General features: G+C 37.6%; 1 protein-coding gene and 1 pseudogene across 1 annotated transcript in view; one reads left to right on the top strand and one right to left on the bottom strand.

Moving 5' to 3' along the window:
* Positions 1-2,921: 2,921 nt before the first annotated feature.
* On the top strand, positions 2,922-4,111 carry LOC148673115 (uncharacterized; annotated as a pseudogene).
* A 6,755-nt stretch (positions 4,112-10,866) lies between these two features.
* LOC148673114 (kelch domain-containing protein 1) overlaps positions 10,867-19,885 on the bottom strand; it is a 36,185-nt gene continuing 27,166 nt past the window's right edge. The window contains exons 14-18 of the mRNA XM_088629391.1: positions 19,082-19,169; positions 18,222-18,322; positions 12,913-12,997; positions 12,250-12,354; positions 10,867-11,892 (exon numbers count right to left, since the gene is read on the bottom strand). Coding sequence (XP_088485517.1) covers positions 11,788-11,892; positions 12,250-12,354; positions 12,913-12,997; positions 18,222-18,322; positions 19,082-19,169 — 484 coding nt within the window. The 3' untranslated portion in view covers positions 10,867-11,787. The remainder of the gene's footprint in view (positions 11,893-12,249; positions 12,355-12,912; positions 12,998-18,221; positions 18,323-19,081; positions 19,170-19,885) is intronic.

Below are 19,885 nucleotides of genomic sequence, written 5' to 3'. Positions count from 1 at the left end.
GGGAGGACAAAAGCTGGGAGAAAGGAGGAGTGAGGGGCAGGAGCAGAGGACAGACAGAGTGACCAACCAGGTAGTTGTCACGATCGCTACTCCTCCTCTTAGGGCGCTCCAGCCCTTCCTTGTTCTGCCCCATTACCCGCACCTATTCCTTATTTCAGTTCCCCCTTAAAAGCTAGACGCAGACGTCATTCGAGGCTCTACATTGAATTCCGTTTCGTGAGAGCCCCGGTCCTGCTGCGTCTGGCTCCGTTATGGTTTTATCTTTCTTTTCCTGATCCCCCCTGCCGGTCCTGATCCGGTTCCTGGTTTTTAATCCCCTGGATAGATTACCTGGCCTTGGATTTATCCTTCTGTTTTGGTTTCCCCTTTGGACTTTGTCATGGATTGTTCACCCCAGACTCACTTCCCCTGGATCACCAGCACTGCATGGACACACCCCCCTGTCTCCATACCCATCTCCTGCATGACTTTTTCCTAGTGTTTCCTCACTATTCCGGATTGTGTCGTCTGCACAGGGCCCGGAAAGAACTGTTCCTGACAGTAGTGTGAAGTCAGGATAGGTAAAGAGAGGTGTGAAATGAAACCTACAATTAGGAAGAAAATTAGTCTGTTGATTGAGAGAAGGGGGAAGGTGTGATCCTAGATGCAGGATAATTTTAGTTTCTGTAGTCTTTCTGATGTAGGAGTTAGAAAAACCATCTTTGAGAACACAGACGGAGAGATTAGTGTGATCATGGCCGTTAGAGGTGAAATGAGAAACAATAGGCTTGGAGAAATCTTTAATCTTCACAGCCCTAACATGTTCTCTGAAGCGTCTCCAAGTCTCCTTCCTGTTTCCCCAATGTAGATGGCTGGGCATTTACTGCAAGAGATACAGTAAATAAGGTTGCTGGATGTCATCTGAGTGATCCGAAATTTTCCTGAGGGGCATTAAATGAGTGTGCTGTTAAATATACACTTCCAGTTGATACAGCGAGCCCTGTCGCAAGGGAAAGTGCCTGGTGTGGATGGTTGCTGAGGGCAGTCAAGGGAGCAGTGAGCAAGAAGGTTACGCAGACCTAGGTCGGCGATATGAGATGATGGGGTGGGCAGAAAACAGGGCCCCAATGGAGGGATCATCCTGTAGAATGGAAAGTTGTCATTAATAGTCCTGGGGATAGAAAGTGTGGGGTGGTAGGGAAGCACCCCAACACACTTTTGTATTGTATTATTGTGACTTTTCCTTCTGACCTTTCCCTTTCACAGAATGAGCGATCCATCCTCAACAAAGGCCTCAGTTTTGTACCAGTTCCCAGGAAGCTGGACATCCCCCAGACCAATGTCGACCTTAACTGCTTTTACCGCAGGATCCGGCTCAGAGCACATTTTGCTGACAATTCCTCCTCACAGACAGCTGACAACAATCCGGTTATTAACAATATTAATCCTAAACAGAGCTGTTGGACTCCCCGCTCCGGCCGTTTTCCACCAGTCTATTATTTCATTAACTAATGCACCAATCTCTATACCCAGTTTAACATAGGTCTTACCTCACCCTGTCACGAATCATACTCCCGTGTGCACCTCCCGGCCTACAAACCTGCACCGCTATTAGCAATTAGCACGTCACTCCCCACTTTCACATATAAACCCCTTCACTCCGTTCACTCATTGCTCACTGTTGAGATTGCCTTAAACCTTCTCTTGTGCGTGTTTTCTTCAAACTGACCTCTGGATTTCGACCCTGATTATTCTTCGGCAACGGCTTCAGGTCTCTCTCTTCCACAGATTTAGGATTTGGACACCTACTGGCTTGATTACTGATTACCAACCCTGCTTCATTCCCGGCTTACATTCGTCTCTCTCTTCCACGGATTTAGGATTTGGACACCTACTGGCTTGACTACTAATTACCGACCTTGCTTCGTCCCCGGCTACCTTCGTCACTCTCTCTTACGGACTACGGATTTGGAAACCTATCAACCGGACGGACACCTGTAACCCGACCCTGGCTAACTACCCGACCTCGCATTTCTCTCTCTCGCCCTTTTGGATTCCTGACATCTACCATCACAGCACCGCATCGGGTCTGATTATTCTTCGGCAACAGTTTCAGGTCTCTCTCTTCCACAGATTTAGGATTTGGACACCTACTGGCTTGATTACTGATTACCAACCCTGCTTCGTTCCCGGCTTACGTTCGTCTATCTCTTCCACGGATTTAGGATTTGGACACCTACTGGCTTGACTACTAATTACCGACCTTGCTTCGTCCCCGGCTACCTTCGTCACTCTCTCTTACGGACTACGGATTTGGAAACCTATCAACCGGACGGACACCTGTAACCCGACCCTGGCGAACTACCCGACCTCGCATTTCTCTCTCTCGCCCTTTTGGATTCCTGACATCTACCATCACAGCACCGCATCGGGTCTGATCTCTTCTATCACTAGTAGCTACGGATTAGCTTGTGACAACCCAAGGAATAATTCAGGCGCTCCAGTCTCTCCGCAACAGGGATGATATCATCATCAAACCATCGGACAAAGGGGGCCTTGCTGTGGTGTGGGTTAAGAACCTATATATTTTTTAAGCCTCTAGACAACTAGCTGACACTTCTGCCTACCTCCCTCTCCAACAGGACCCTACCACTGACTACCAAAAGGAAGTGGTATCATCAATCTCCCTTCTTATCCACAGTAAGGAGTTCCCCCAGGAGGCAAACTGGTTCATCATTGAACATCCAGGTATCTCAATTTTACCTCCTCCCCAAAATCCACAAACCGAACACCCCTGGGCGCCCCATCGTATCAGCATGCAACTATTCAGCTACTTACAGCCTAATGAGACAGCTGGTTCCCTCATACCTCATACCCTCATACCTCAAGGACACCAACCATGCGCTCCAACTTTTTAATAATTTCCAATTTCAGGGCCCCAAATGCTACATCTTAACCATGGACATCACATCTCTTTACACCATCATTCTCCATAATGACTGCCTTACAGCCCTCAAGCACATGCTGGACAAATGCGCAGTGCTTGATCCACCCACCCACACCCTGTTACGCCTTGCAAAATTGGTTCTCACACTGAATGCATTCTCATTCAATAACCTTTTTTACCAACAGGTTAATGGAGTCGCCATGGGCATCAGAATGGGATACAGCTATGCCAATATTTTTGCCGGCTGGGTAGAAGCACGCTTCTTCGCTTCCTACACTGGCTTCGTCCTTGACCTCTACAAGTGATACATTGATGACTGTGTCGGTGCCGCCACATGCTCTAACAACCAGCTTGAGCACTTTCTGCATCACTTCACCAACTTCCACAAGGACATCTTCCACCCATCCCTCAAATATACAGTTAACATGTCTTCCACTACTCTTCCGTTTCTAGACATCAGCTTCTCCATTAACTGTCCCAGACTCTCTACTATGGTCTATTACAAACCAACTGATTCACACAACTATTTCCAATATTGCTCATTTCACTCCAAACACACTAAAAACTCTATCCCTTTTTCACACTTCCTTTGGCTACGACGATTCTGCAGCGATGACACCACTTTCCAGAACCGAGCCCTCAAAATGTACTCTTTTTTCATCAACAGAGGATACCCTAGCAGTATTATTGACATGGCCCTTACCCGAGCCAAAAACACTCCTCGGACAATCAACTCGATCAGGAACTTCCGCCGTAACAACCGCATTCCTTTGGTGCTTCCCTACCACCGCAACACATTTCCTATCCCCAGGACTACTAACGACAGTTTTTCCATTCTACAGGATGAACCCTCCATTGTGGCCCTCTTTTCTGACCACCCCATCATCTCATATTGCCCACCACCTAATCTTAACCTTCTTGTTCACAGCTCCCTTGACTGCCCTCAGCAACCATCCACACCAGGCACTTTCCCTTGCGACAGGGCTCGCTGTATCACCTGCAAGTACATATCTAACACCACACTCATTCAATGCCCCTCAGGAAAATTCTGGATCACTCAGATGACATCTTGTACCTCCAGCAACCTTATTTACTGTATCTTTTGCAGTAAATGCCCAGCCATCTACATTGGGGAAACAGGAAGAAGACTCTGAGACCACTTCAGAGAACATGTTAGGGCTTTGAAGATTAAAGATTTCTCCAAGCCTATTGTTTCTCATTTCACCTCTGACAGCCATGATCACACTAATCTCTCTGTATGTGTTCTCAAAGATGGTTTTTCTAACTCCTACATCAGAAAGACTACAGAAACTAAAATTATCACACCTAGGATCACACCTTCCCCCTTCTCTCAATCGACAGACTAATTTTCTTCTAAATTCTCTCTATTCATTAAAGGTTTCATTTCACACCTCTCTTCACCTTTCCTGACTTCACACTACCTGCTTGGCCACTCTGTCTGTCCTCTGCTCCCACCCCCCACTCCTCCTCTCTCCCAGCTTTTGTCCTCCCACTACATTACCTTTGCTTACTGCCCTGTCTTTCTCACACCTGAAGAAGGCTTCATGGCCAAAATGTTGTGTTTTCTTTCTTCTCTTTTCAGCATGGAATAAACCTATTACTTGTTCCTTTGATTCAAATATGTCCAGTGTTCTGCCATTAAGGATTAAATAATGATTTATATATTAGTGTGCACGGGTGGAAGTGAATACAATCAACACTTTGTAAAATATACCATTCTGTTTCTGACCAAAAAGCTGATAAGGGCTACAGTATACAGTATCTAAAGCTGATCTAAAGATGGTACTGTACGTTGCCTAGGCCCCTTTCACACTTATTACATATGTTCAACTCCATTTAGGCTGGCAATTTTTACCCCCATTCACACCAAAAATTTTGAAGCTACCATATTGTGTATGGAAAGCCAGGCTAAATGTCAGCAAACTACTCTGTGGGAATATCAATAAGTGACATATACACAGAAATACTGAATAGCAAAACTATATGATTGGAAGAGATGAGGATGGATATAGTGATGGGGAAACTATACTATAAAAAAGGTGCCGTGGTTTTGATGAGACATAAAACTGAGGTCTTGACTCTCAGTGGTCATTAAAAAGAGTAGAGGCATTAACTCCCTTGTCCTGGCCAAATTTCCCCCTCGCCTTTTCAAATCATCCTAATAAATCCCATCTATGGTTTGGCTTAATTACCCTATTCTTATCCCCACTGATGTGTATTGAGTGTATTGGTGCAATGGCAGCCAAACATGACTTGTAAAGCGCTTTGTGTGGAGCACTATACACAGTAAGTGTAAGGATTATTATTATTATTATTATTATTATTATTGTTGTTGTTGTTTCACTTCTTGCGATACTGGTAATTCTATACTTCCAATAGCACTGCTAAAAATCAGTATTTCATTTTCATGCATCTTCGGGTAACTGAGGTTTATTCACTGACCTGAACCTCAAATTCAATGCTGAACAAATTACATTTTACAATAACAATATATACAAAAAATGTGTGTGAATGCTATTAATAATTTCTCACATTTACATAGCACTTTTCATCCCAAAGGGCTGTAAAGCACTATGAGAGGAGATCAGCTTCTCTACTTTAGCTATATTGTGGTTTAGGTGGAAGAGAACTACCTGCAGCCACAGCACTAACAACAGTAAGTTCATTTGTATATACGTTTCCATGTACTGACCAGCTCTAGAGAATAGGGGGCAAGGGAACCAAAAGATTCAAATGTTCAAATTCCTCAGATACATTAAACTTTAAGGGTAACAGCAGTCCCAATTTCTCAGACTGGTTATTAAATCTCAGAAATGAAACATTATAGAAACATTATAGAAACATTATAGAAACATTTTGAAAATTTCAAAATTGTGAACTTTGTTCAGTAAGTTGCCATGTTGTCTCAAACCTCTGGTCTTGCCATGGGCAAGAGAGAGAATTCACACAAACTGTGATGTGATGTGGTCCTTCCTGCTCACTAGCCACTGTAATAACTAATGTAATGTGATGTACAAGCTAATAACGCAACCACATTTAATTATTATCCAATCACACCATTCGCTCATCACTGCAGTATCTGCTTCCCAGAGTACTCGTTACCACCACCACCACCACAATACTCAGTACTGGTTTTACCAGTGGAGCTCTCAGTTCTCGTATTCAATTCCTTGTAGCTATCTAATTTCTGACCCTCCAGCTTCCCAACCTGTGTTACAGCTTTGACTTCGATTTTGATTCCTCGACTTGGCTAAGTAACCCAGCTTTCACCCTTAAACCCGATGCCTGAAATTCACCAGCTATCACATAGGGTCCAGTAAATCATAATTTTGGCAACATCGCTGTTACAACCACAGAAAGTTTCCAGTGTGATTTGCATGCAGAACCATCTTGAAGATGAGAACAATATTTCTGTTAGATTAAAAGAGATGTATTCACAAGCCTGCTTGTTAACAATGTAATAGGACCGCTTCACCTCACAGGAAGTTTTGCTGTCTCGTTCTGAATCACTAATATGGCGCTGAGCATACCCTTCATTTATTGTGATGTAAATTGAAGGTTTTACAAGTTACAAAAAAATGACCCAGAGGACAACAGAGGCAACTATGTTAAAGGCTAATTAAAAATTTAGAATAGGACTGAATTCTTTAAAAAAAGTGTTGCGAGTGTGTCTTGAACAAACTGCCCAACCATGTTGTCGAAGCCGATACCCTAGCTTTTTTAAAGACATGGCTGAATGACAAGAATTAGCTTCTTAAAAAAATAGCTAGAATAGTTTGCACCTATTCTTATGTTCCTATATTCAGAGGCAGTCAATGGAACACACTTACTGTTAATTTCACAGGAAATCATCCAGGCACACATTCTTTTAAAAAGCAAATCTTTTTATTTAGCTATAATACAATCAGGGTCTGCCTACCACTATTAGCAAACCAGTTTTAAAACCTATTCTGTTTGACTGAATGTAGTGTATTGTAAGCATGTACCACACATAATAAATTACAGTTTTGACTCTAGTTGCAAATTAAACAATCCCTAAAAATGTAATGATAAATTCTACAATCTTTAAAAGGTAACTAATTACTGTTATCGACAAAATAAAATAAACGAATGGTTGTTTAATTGTTATTCAGAAATCCCTCTTTGCTGTTTCCTTTGTTTTGCTGCCAGCTGTATTGTAAATAAATCTGTAACGGCTGGGTTACAGATTGCCGCTCAATGGAGGAGCCCTGTGACACCTGATCATCAGACGAAGTTGTTTTAAAGGTGCACTGATGTATTCTAATTACTAACAACCATAATAATACTTATTTACAAAGCTGTGGAACAGCTTGCATTTCCAAAATGTGCAGGGGCAGTGGGTGATTGGTGGAACACACTTCCTGAACGTTTCATAGGAAAACCTCCATGAGGCCTTTTATAACAAGAAACAATCACTTGTATTGCAAGCAGTTTACAAACACCACCATTAGAAATTTACAATTTGTTTGTAAATTTAATTTTTATTTGGTTGAATGAAGTATACTTAGCATTGTAACAGAAAGTAGCTTTAACACTTTAAAATACTACTGCTACTGCTGCTGCTACTACTACTAATAATGCAAAACCAATAGTGACAGGTACAAATTAATAAACAGAATGAAAACACAAATAAAACAGAATTAAAAACCTGTGTACTAAATTAGTAAAATAATGCATTTGTGAAGTCCTTAAAAGTCACTACACGCAGTATTTCATGAATATTTATTAATAATATTAAAACACAAAATGTTGAACTTGCAAATCCAATTTGCTGCTTTCCAAGTGCAAGCGTGGTTTAGTTTGCCTCTTTTTGCTTGCTGGCGAGTTTGTTAACTATGTATTCTAACAGGTTAGATGATTCGAAAAAGCAACCCAGGATCAGCTGTGCACACATTATTTTCCCTGTGTTTGCATGGGTTTTCTCCAGGTAGTCCAATTTTCTTCCACAGACCAAAGGCATGTTGCCCAGGTTAACATTCATTTCTAAGTTGGCTATTGGATATGTTTGTCTTGTGATGGACTGGCATTCTGTCATTCCAGCTTCTGGGATAAGCTCCAAAAATAATTGCCAAAGGAGAAATGGTGAAAAGTACTATGGGTTGATGCAACAATGGCTGCAAATTTCAGCATTAAAAATCTTATTATATATTCAAAGTGAAACGTAAGGTACATGTCGAAGGAAGTACTGTAAGGTCTTGGGGCTTTTTTGGCAGTGCACAGATACAATAGGAGAATTGGTAAATATGTAAACAAGCAATATCAAGCAATATTTCATTCTTTAACAGCCTCAGGAAGAAAACCTGGCCTTGAAAGTAATAAGCTGGCCTCCCCCAGTTGACTCATTTTAATCTCATTGTAAAATTGTGGGCTGAGCTTCACAAAAAAAGATGAGTATGTATAAGTACGTTCTAGGGGAAGGGTTGGACTGAAGGGTCAAAGAGACACAGTCAAACAGTTGTGTGGTGTGCTAAAAAGCAAACTGTATCCACAGCTTCAATTTCTAATAATAAGGGATATTTTGAGTAGCAAACTTGCAAGAAAAATGCCAGGAAAACATACACCCTTTTAAGATGGTTAATGCTTTGTTGATCCTTATACACATTGTGGGGGTGGTGTAGTTTAGTGGGTAGGTTTTTGGACTCATAATTGGCAGGTTGTGGATTCAGACTCCTGATATGGGCCTTATATTGTTGCCTTTACCCCAGTTTCACCAGTCTACCCAGCTCCATATCAATGGAGACCAGCTTTGCTGGGGAATCATCTCTGTGATGGTCCAGTGTCCTAGCTGAGTGTGGGATGGTGCTTTCTAGCCTGCTTAATACTGCATAATCCAGGATAAACTGCTCTGACTCTGGGTTAGACTACACTCCTAACTCAAAGCATATGTCAATTCTTTCTTGCTTAGCTAAATTTGAAGAAGATTTCTGGATTTTTTCCTCCAGCACTTTTATCACTAGTATAAATTAATTAGTACTAGATATACAATTTCTAATAGAATGACTTATGAAGGCAGAAGATAATGGATAGACAATAAAAAAGACATTTGAATTTATTACCCTGAGGAAAAAAATGAAGCGCCATACTTACAAATCTTTATATGTTTGGTATATATGTTATAGAAAATCTGTCTCTGAATAAAACGAGTGCCCGTTGAACCCCATAATTTTGATGCTCGAAGAATCAATTACTTTTGTACCATTTACTATTGATGAAAATGCCGTTTTCAACGTCTGTCAGCAGTGGAAGTATAGTGTTGATCACTCCAATTCTGGTTTTATAACTTTAATATCAGCTTATAAAAATGTTAACAGACATTACCATCTTCATGTTCACAACCTACCACTACAGCAAATTTATTTCTGTTTCTTAAAATGTTATTTTTAATAGACCATTGTGGTCCTACGTGGTGTTCTCAGTTGCCGTTAGCTTTTTTTAAAAGCTCTAAATGAAACTGTGAAATGAAAATGTTATATTCCTGGTTACTTCTCCATTTTAACATTCTAATTGCAAATTAATAAAAGCTTATGTGTAAAAGGTCAGCCTAGTGCAACAGTGGTTAGCATTGCTGCCTCACAGTTCTAGGGCCTATCTGCCTATCCTATTTGCATGGAATTTGTATGCTCTTCCCATGTTTGTGTGGGTTACCTCTGGGTGTTCCCATTTCGTCCCACAGTCCAAAAACATACTGGTACAGTAGATTATAGGCTTCTAGGACTGAGTGTGGAAAATTGGCCCTAGGTGTGAATGTGTCTCCCCTGCAATGGACTGGCATCCTGTCCAGGGTGTTAGACCCTGCCTGTAACTTATAGTAAGATTAATCAGCATACAGCATTTCATGGTTACATTAGAAAATTCACGAGTTCAATTAGTACCAGACCAAATTCCTTCAAGGCTGTACTCCCATTGCTTGCTGGGATAGGTTCTCCTATGACCCTGAAATGGAAGAAGCAGGTAGCAAATGGTTGGCTAGTATAAAAGCATGGCAATCTGTTTTAATGATGGACAGCTTTCCCCTCACATTTTGTTCTGAACTCCTTGATTCTACTTTATGTTACTCACCACTGTCTCAAAGTTGAATACCATGGTACTACAGAAACAGTGTGGCATCTGATAAGAGTTCAGAATAATGAACTAACACAGTGTAGCAGTGTAATGGAAACAAATACAGTTTTCGGTATTAAGTCTTTAACTATTAGGTTATATTGAAAAAATTGAATGATGTTTACTTTTGTTATTTTTTCAGATTCAGTTGCCATGCATGTAGCACCAGGTTACAGCACTTTTACATTTTTTAGGTTGAATTGGGTCAATTAATCAGTTATCTTTAAAATGATTTATCTCACTATTCTGGCCTAAATTTGGTAAAAAGGCATGTCTTGTTAGTCATTTTGAATTCTGCCCTCCTGTTGTTTCTTACATATTTCTGAGAAGAAATCTAATTAAAAGTACAGTACCTTTCAAAAATCATCTTCATTACCCGTTAACTCAAAAATGACAAGTCATTTCTTAATTAAAAAATAATGATAAAACATAAACACAGTTGATGACTGAATTTGTTCTCGTAAACTAAGTTGTAGATCACTCTTTTGTTCTACATGCCTTTAAACTGCTGCATGATGGACAGCAGCTGTTCACTTCGTTTTTGAATGTTCTCTTGCTCTTCTTTAAGCTTTTTTTGCTCCTGCAATATCTCCTCCTGAAAAAATGATTTTCCAAGTGAAAACATCTTTTGCAACACTAGTTTACATCTCAAAAGAATACCTTAATTTTCCCCTCTAAAAATATGGATGAAGTTAACCATGGTTTCACAATAACAAGTTTGGTAAAATCTCTGTTTTGACAAATCCCTGTTATCTTGCATTTTAAGTAGTACCTCTGGGTGTTCCCATTTCGTCCCACAGTCCAAAAACATACTGGTACAGTAGATTATAGGCTTCTAGGACTGAGTGTGGAAAATTGGCCCTAGGTGTGAATGTGTCTCCCCTGCAATGGACTGGCATCCTGTCCAGGGTGTTAGACCCTGCCTGTAACTTATAGTAAGATTAATCAGCATACAGCATTTCATGGTTACATTAGAAAATTCACGAGTTCAATTAGTACCAGACCAAATTCCTTCAAGGCTGTACTCCCATTGCTTGCTGGGATAGGTTCTCCTATGACCCTGAAATGGAAGAAGCAGGTAGCAAATGGTTGGCTAGTATAAAAGCATGGCAATCTGTTTTAATGATGGACAGCTTTCCCCTCACATTTTGTTCTGAACTCCTTGATTCTACTTTATGTTACTCACCACTGTCTCAAAGTTGAATACCATGGTACTACAGAAACAGTGTGGCATCTGATAAGAGTTCAGAATAATGAACTAACACAGTGTAGCAGTGTAATGGAAACAAATACAGTTTTCGGTATTAAGTCTTTAACTATTAGGTTATATTGAAAAAATTGAATGATGTTTACTTTTGTTATTTTTTCAGATTCAGTTGCCATGCATGTAGCACCAGGTTACAGCACTTTTACATTTTTTAGGTTGAATTGGGTCAATTAATCAGTTATCTTTAAAATGATTTATCTCACTATTCTGGCCTAAATTTGGTAAAAAGGCATGTCTTGTTAGTCATTTTGAATTCTGCCCTCCTGTTGTTTCTTACATATTTCTGAGAAGAAATCTAATTAAAAGTACAGTACCTTTCAAAAATCATCTTCATTACCCGTTAACTCAAAAATGACAAGTCATTTCTTAATTAAAAAATAATGATAAAACATAAACACAGTTGATGACTGAATTTGTTCTCGTAAACTAAGTTGTAGATCACTCTTTTGTTCTACATGCCTTTAAACTGCTGCATGATGGACAGCAGCTGTTCACTTCGTTTTTGAATGTTCTCTTGCTCTTCTTTAAGCTTCTTTTGCTCCTGCAATATCTCCTCCTGAAAAAATGATTTTCCAAGTGAAAACATCTTTTGCAACACTAGTTTACATCTCAAAAGAATACCTTAATTTTCCCCTCTAAAAATATGGATGAAGTTAACCATGGTTTCACAATAACAAGTTTGGTAAAATCTCTGTTTTGACAAATCCCTGTTATCTTGCATTTTAAGTAGTAGATAGAAAGATACGTTATTGATCCAGTGAGGGAAATTGCAGACAGGTGGGTTGTCTCTAAACATTTATCCAGCTAATGTGTTATTAATAAAAAATAGTTTTCTGTTTTAGGTATGAAAAAGACACGTTGGTGCTTTCTGATTACCGAAATCATTGATAATACTTGCAGAAGCAGAGATTACCCGTAGTTTATAGAGTTCCTTCCTTTCCTTGTCATTCTCCTCTGCTCGGGCTTTTAGCCAGGCTTCATTTTGGGCCTTGTGTTTTTCTAGCATTTCCTGGAATTCCTAAAGAAAGACAATGGTCAGTTCTTCTGATTCTTTCTTTCTGATTCTGATTCTTTATTATAGTTTTAACTATGCAAGATTAGTGCATGTGAGGCTTATCCTCTTGAGAATAACTCGAGATATAGGGAAAAATGGTTTTGGAAACTATGGTCAAACATTACCAAAAATATTCTAACATCTGTGCTGAAGGTCAAATAAAAGCGTAGTTGTGATGCTACAGAAGAATAATAGTATCAGTTATGATCTACTTCTGTTGGATCATTTATATTTTCTTAAAAGCAAGTACAAAAACTACATAGAGTAAGTCAATATATTAAATGAATTTTGCTACCCCTATAGTGAATGTTTGTAACACAATTGTATGATGATTAATTTTACAGGTGTTTGTTTTCCTCCAGTGTAGCGCTATCTTCAAAGAAAACTTTAGAATATTTCCGGGTGTATGTCTTTATTTTTTCTGTAACACAGAGATATAGACAATGATAGGAGGTCCTTGTGGCAAATTGTTTTTACTATTTTTGAAAGCAAACATTAAATGTGAACCAAATAAATACAGACCTGTTGTTGTTTTTGATACTGGATGCTGTAGACTTCTCTTTCATGCTGGAGAGCAATTGCAGCTTGAGCGATAAGTGACTTTTCACTACATGTAGACAAAAGATACCATTGTTACATACTGTATAGTATATGTTATATTTGTAAATCCATTCACATGTGCATTCAAAAATGTGCATTTAAAAAAGTTAAAAAAAAGTGCATTTGTTGTGACTTGTTTGTTAAAAATATAATAAAGTGCATCATACTGTATATACAGTATGAAGTAAATGTTCATCCATATTATAATAATCATCATTTAGTGCATATTAACAAGGACAACAAAACCAACACCACCACCATCAACAACAACAACAACAACAACAACAACAATGATCTGAGTGAGAAGACCAGAATGTACAAACCCAGATTCCGATTGGACGTTAGTAAGGTCTAGCACCCAAACCTCTAAAACTTCCACAAGATCTTTAACAACCATGTAATCTGGACCATATTTTAATGTCTCATCCAAAGGACAGCACCTCCCACAGCTCTTTCCTTTGTCGGAAGGAGAGCTGGAGTGCAGCACCCACCTGGATGATGTGTGGCAGCACTGTTTAGTTCATTAATTACATTTGATTTACTTAAAAGCCCACTAATTATAATTAAATTTCATTAGTTCATTTTATTAATTAGATGAAGTTATCAACTATTAGTTGCTACACATACAGTAACAAACCTTTAAAAAGGAGAATCATCATTTTTTACAGAGAATAACAAATGGGAGGATATGGATTAACCAACCAATGAAAATAAATGTAACAGCCATTTCAAAATTTTGATGAAAACATAAGTAGCATTAATTATTTTTTTTATTTTTACATTTTGTTCTTAATTGTACATATCTAATAAACACATTCTCCGAATCTAACAAATGCATTTTTTATTTCCTGGAATGTATCAATAATTTTATTTTCTTCACAGATCAGTGTCAGCATCAGGAGGAAATCAATTAATACCATTAATAATCCTAAAATTGTTCATGCCCTTGTTTCTTTAGGGAGTATAATGTGCGGCAATGTGCTGTAGTTCAGAATTTAGCAGCTAGAATACTGACTTATACACAAGTGATCATATCATGCTTATCTAGGGCTCCAGGCACTGGCTTCCTGCCAGATTTTCAGTTGATTTTAAAATCCTTCTGTTTATGTTCAAGGTTCTGGGTTTGTCTCTCAGAATTTCTAGCCAACATGTTATCTGTAAACTCCACTGAACTTCTCTCACCTAATTCTGGTTTACTATGTATCACCAATGTCTACTCTGTGGATGAATTATTCTTTTGTTGCTGTGCCTGTGTTACTAAATGCTGATTCTGCTGGTTGTTTTATGTACTGTGTCTAACTTAAATGCAGCTTTGTAAATTCAACAATATTTTTGTTTTTTTATATATTGTAAAACATTTTTAAGATGATTGCTTTTGAAGATGCCATATGAAAAGTTGGAAAGTGTAATAATAATATTGTTTCTCCGTTTGATAAATTAAGCTTATGTCTGCTGAGATTTTCAGCTAATTAAAATGTATTTTTCCAAAAGGTTTGAGTAATTATGGATTAATATTCTAACATATTCAAATAATGTATTTGGAAAATAAAATACACACACATCAAACATTCATATACATTGACTATATGCTAGATATATAAGATATGAAAGTGAAATACCCACAGCTGTCTACAGTGGTGTAAGTTTATCCATCATTTATGTATTCTACTTTAACAAGTAGACTGAAAGAAATTATTTCTCTGACATGGCTTGATACAAGGCCATATCAGCATCTTGAGCCTGGCTTCAACAAGACTAAAAATGCAGTTTTACTCATTGATTAACTACAGTATACATGGTTTACCTGAATCTTTTTTTTTCTCCTTCTGATGTAATTATTTATGACTTACTTACTCTCCCAGAAAAAAAATCATGCTTCCTGAAAAGATTTCATGACCTTACTAGATCAGTTCATGTCAAGAAAACTGATGCACCAAGCTAGCATTGTGGTAAAAGACCGACTCGGTTACCGATTTTGGTTTCTGTCCTCTAGCTAGTAAATGATAATTGCTTCAGTTTTCCACTTAAGAATATCAAATGAGGTCCATTTGGAGGAATATAGACTGTAACAGAGTTTACACTGAAGCAAAAATGTTTTGGAAATATATACCACGACCTTTTCATAGATTATACCACAAGAATAACACAAATGAAAATTTAGAAGACTTAAAATACTTATTTGAGTCTCTCATGAAATGGATGCACCATACTTTTTTAACAGATTCTAGCATTTTTGTTTCTTTAATTAAAAAAAAAAAGTTATTTAAGTAACAACTATTTAAGTATACTAAAATAAGTATTTCTTTAAACATGAATTAACGTGGATATCATTACATATCTTGCATACAGCTCAGATAAGATGTGCATAAAGCTTTCTTTTTTTAAACACTACTCCACTTGAATTGTACATATATACTACCTACCTATGATGTACACCACAGAGAATAATGTAAAAATGTAAAATCATCCATGAAAATAATTCAACCCTCTGCAAAGTTTCCATGTTTTTTTTATATATTATCTTGAAATCATATTACATTCAAATAAGAATTTATATTCAGAATCTACCCAATACACTGCAAAGTGGTAAAACTTCTGATATCACCTAAATAGTTCAAATAACAGATCACACATTCAGAGCTCTTATAATATATTATAAGAAAATTATAAAGCTTTAAAGCTTTAATCCCATTGCTATGGTAACCCTAAATTAGTTAAAGTGCAAAAGAATACTTTGAAAGGCCATAAAATTAATGATGTGGTCTATATTGAATACTTGAGTATTTGAATTCAAACAAATGCATCTTTCTCTTTGTTCTCTCAGACAGATTCATTTCATGCCATAACTCCTATACAACATATCAACCATGTGTTATGATGCAGCCTGCTGCAGGTAAGAGCCCAGTTCCTCAGACAAATAGGGAATCCACAGGCTGGGAGTCAGTGTTTTCCAAAGGCTGATGGTGTTTATCAAGAAGAAGCAAGAATTGACTGTCTGGGAGAAGAAAAACAGTCTGGAAACAGGGCAGGAACAGACAAGGAAGAACACCATGGTAAAGGTGCTGGAAGCACACCATGCAGGACACGTTTCAGGCAGGGTTTGGGTGTTTGGGTCTTGAGTTTAGAGTCACAGGCACTGGGGTTTCGGGTTTGCTGGTAGCACGACTTAAGGTAAGAGCTGAGCATAGCAGGAGCTCAGTAGATCAATTACAGAGCACCTTTTTGTGGTGTTTTGGGGATTGAACAGTGAATCTAAATTAAGTTAAATGGATGATTGGGTGTTGGCTTGATTGGGGGAAGGTCAAATCCAAAGGCAGCCCGAGTGTGTTTGAGTTGCGGCCCCAGGAGAAATGCACTCGCCCATGGCAAAGCTGCAGTCTCCCATGTCTCCCGCCGATCTAGGTGTGACACCATGAAGACCAAGAAATCTTAATGGTGTCTTTTGAAACAGGAATAAGGTGGCAGAGAGATACAGATTAGTATAAGGTTAATTATTTATTTGTGTAGAGTTCATCATTAATAAGTGGAATGTGCATCATACCACTTAGACACTAATTAGATCAGGCTACCCTTTGAAACTGAGCAGACAGGCAAGCATAAAAATGTAAAAATGTTTAAGGATGTTACTGTAAATCAATACTAAATTCAAAGTTCCATCTTAGATGGGAGTCACCGCTTATATATCAACAATATCCTGGGCTGTGCACAAGGCTGACCTATACATTGTTACGGTTATTGGAAGATTCTATTGAGGTGTCTCGATACATTGGACATCTAGCTAGTGTCAAAATCTGTTTTTTTCCAGCTTCAAAGCAAGAAAGGAACTGAGATTAAGGTCTGAGTAAATCATTAAGAGTCACCAACAGTCCAGAAAGAGGTAAAGAAGAACACAGAAAATGGAGATACTGGAGATCCATGTTCAGATCAACCGTAAGAGACCAGATTCATAAGAGAGCCAGTCTGTGAGATTTTTTTCACCAAAACTGTTTCAAAGAACAAAGATTACATGTTTCTCTTATTTTACCAACTGTTCGGGTATATTCTTGGCATAATCTTTACAACCTGGGTGTTATGATTATTTATTTGAATTATTGATTGTCCCACTCAGTATATTTTGGATAATTATCTGTTTTCTTTACCCTATTTATAACAATATGAAGGAAAGAAGCCTCAACTCACACTGACTCTTATTAAATTTTGTATTAGATATATGCAGACATTATGTTCAGAAACACAAATAATGAACTTTTTGGTCTGCATGCAAAGCACTATGTCTGACACAAATCCAATACAGCATATCCCCCTGTCAACACTTTCCCAACTGTTTCCAAAGCATCATATTATGTGGATGCTTCTCATGAGCAGGGACTGAAAAGCTTGTCAGGAATGAGGGAAAAATGGATGGTACAAAATTCAAGAGAAGTGGAGGAATATTTTAGTTTTTTAATCAAGAATCTAAACTATGTTTCAATATTTACATTTCAGAAGCACAATGACCTAAAGTACAAGGTCAAAGCCGCATTTGAGTGGTCTGACAAGACAAGATGTAATGACCTTAAGTAGCTCAAAATGTGGATTTGAATCCAATAAAAAAATTAAGGTGAGACTTGACAGTTGTAGTCCATTAACTACACTCAATTAACTTATTAGAACTGGAGCAATTTTGAAGTGTTCCAGATCAGCTGGCTGCAAAGGAAGAAGTAGAGGTTAAGTCCACTCTGAAACATAGAAAGAAGGAAAAAAATCAACATTTTGACTGTTGAGCCTTCTTCAGGTGTCAAATCATGTTTTTTCCTTCTGCTTTTTAACATAGACTTAACCCCTACCTAGAGCAATGTTGCTGAGAGGAACAGATACAATTATAACATCCAACTGTGAAATGCTGGTTTAAACCTATCCAAAAATACTGACAGGAGTAATTGCTGTCAAGTACTGTCTTAATGATGGTCCCACTCACTTAGGGGACTTGAATACTCATGCAATCAGTAAATTGCACTTCACTTATGACAGTGTTCAGTTTGATCATTATGATTTTGAAAAAAATATTTGAAAAATATGTACTGTACAGCATATCAATTATTCATAAAGAATCTAAGTATGATATAATGGGTAGGGGGTGAATACTTCTGCAAGGTACTTTAGTTGAAGACAGTATATTTGAAAATATGCATGTGTATGCATTCTATCTAAACACTCTAATATAAACAAGAAATTACATATAAAATACATACTTATCCAGCTTCAGGAACTCATTGTCCAGCATAGCAAATGCTCTGTTGATTGTCTCCATGGCTTTATTACGAACAGCACTGAAATCCCCGCTGCTTGCTAGCTAAACATACAAAGCGTCTGTTAATATTATCTATGGTCAAGATTTTGAGAAAGACACTATCATCAAGTTATATTTGATCATTTGTGTAAATTATCTGTATAAACTCAAAACTGATTTTTGCAATAAATTATACTTATGATTTTCACAATTTGCTGTGCAATACTTAAATGTAGTATAAGTTTAACTGACTTGTTTACGTGACTATACTTTCTTTGTGCTTGGCCTTTTCATTAAGGAAAAGAAAAATACATTAAGAATAATTGTCTTAGGCAGAACAAAACAAAATGATGTAAAATTAAATAAATAATCATTGATTTAGTATCTGGTTCAATGCCAGGAGCGACAAAATCAAATCTATAATTCACATCTGTTGTCTTTAAAAACACCAGCTGCCTTGACACATTGCACGTTAATTCAGAAATATTATTCCACACAAAGTTACTGTGTTATGAATATTTATTTGAATATAACAGTCATATTACATTGAAGGCATATGGCAAATATTACCAATTGTTTGTAACATTGCTGCTTACAGTATATATTCTTATAAATCTGAATGTATTTGAAGTGATTTGAAGGGAATTAATTTCATAAGGAATAGAAGAAACAAAGTTGAAAGCAGAAGGCACATACTGTCGGTATGGAACACTGTGCAATACATTATATGATATAAAAAACTAATAGACCAACTTGCCCTTACTCCCAAAGAACCATTATATGTGAGTAAGTTTTGTAATGTAACTTGACATGTATACTTACCTGGACGGGGGGAGGTGATTCTATTCTTGTAGGAAAAGGAGGCTCACTAAGTTCATACTTGACATTAGGAACCTTTGTAGGTGCAAATCTAAATGTAAAAAAGAAACACAGGTATAAAACCTGTTTGGTTCCATGCAAATAGCTTGATTTATAATTTCTGAGGAATAGATAGGAAGAGCTGGCCATGCTGTAATCCAGGTTACAAGAGTAACCAAAGGGAGGAGCCAAAGGGACAGTTGGTAAATTTCATGTCTTGTGAGAAGAAATAAGCAGTCAAATATGGGAAAGCTCACCACAGACCTCAGCAATGGAGTGGACAGGAAGGTACAGGAAGTTAGTGTTTGAAATATTAGTTAACAGGAACAGTTAACTAATAGTGAATATATTATGAATTATTATTATTAGTTAACTAATAGTGAATATATTAATAAGTGAATATATTTAAATAGAACATTAGTGACAATCTACAAATCATGTGCATCTGATAAAAAAACAAATCTTTCAAAAATGTGTGAGAATACTGTATTAATTTATAATAAAAATGTAATTTCTTTAATACAAAATTCAGAGTAAAAATTTAAATGCAAGTAAAAAAAAAAATTTAAAGTTGGGCTGCTTGTGCCACCTTTGAACTGACATAAAGACTCAAATAAGAAATTTTAGATGTTTGTAGAACCATATATGGGTCCTAGCAATGTAATACAAGAAACCAAATTCTTAAATTATGCTGCTCTTTTTAAAGAAAAGTTTGTAAATATGTGTTATGGTCTTCAGTATACAAGACCAAAGACATCATGACTAAAT

The sequence above is a fragment of the Lepisosteus platostomus genome, chromosome 4, assembly GCF_059453375.1.
Source record: "Lepisosteus platostomus isolate fLepPlt1 chromosome 4, fLepPlt1.hap1, whole genome shotgun sequence".
In the NCBI taxonomy this organism is placed as follows: Eukaryota; Metazoa; Chordata; class Actinopteri; order Semionotiformes; family Lepisosteidae; genus Lepisosteus; species Lepisosteus platostomus.
This window is presented reverse-complemented; position numbering and strand designations above follow the sequence as displayed.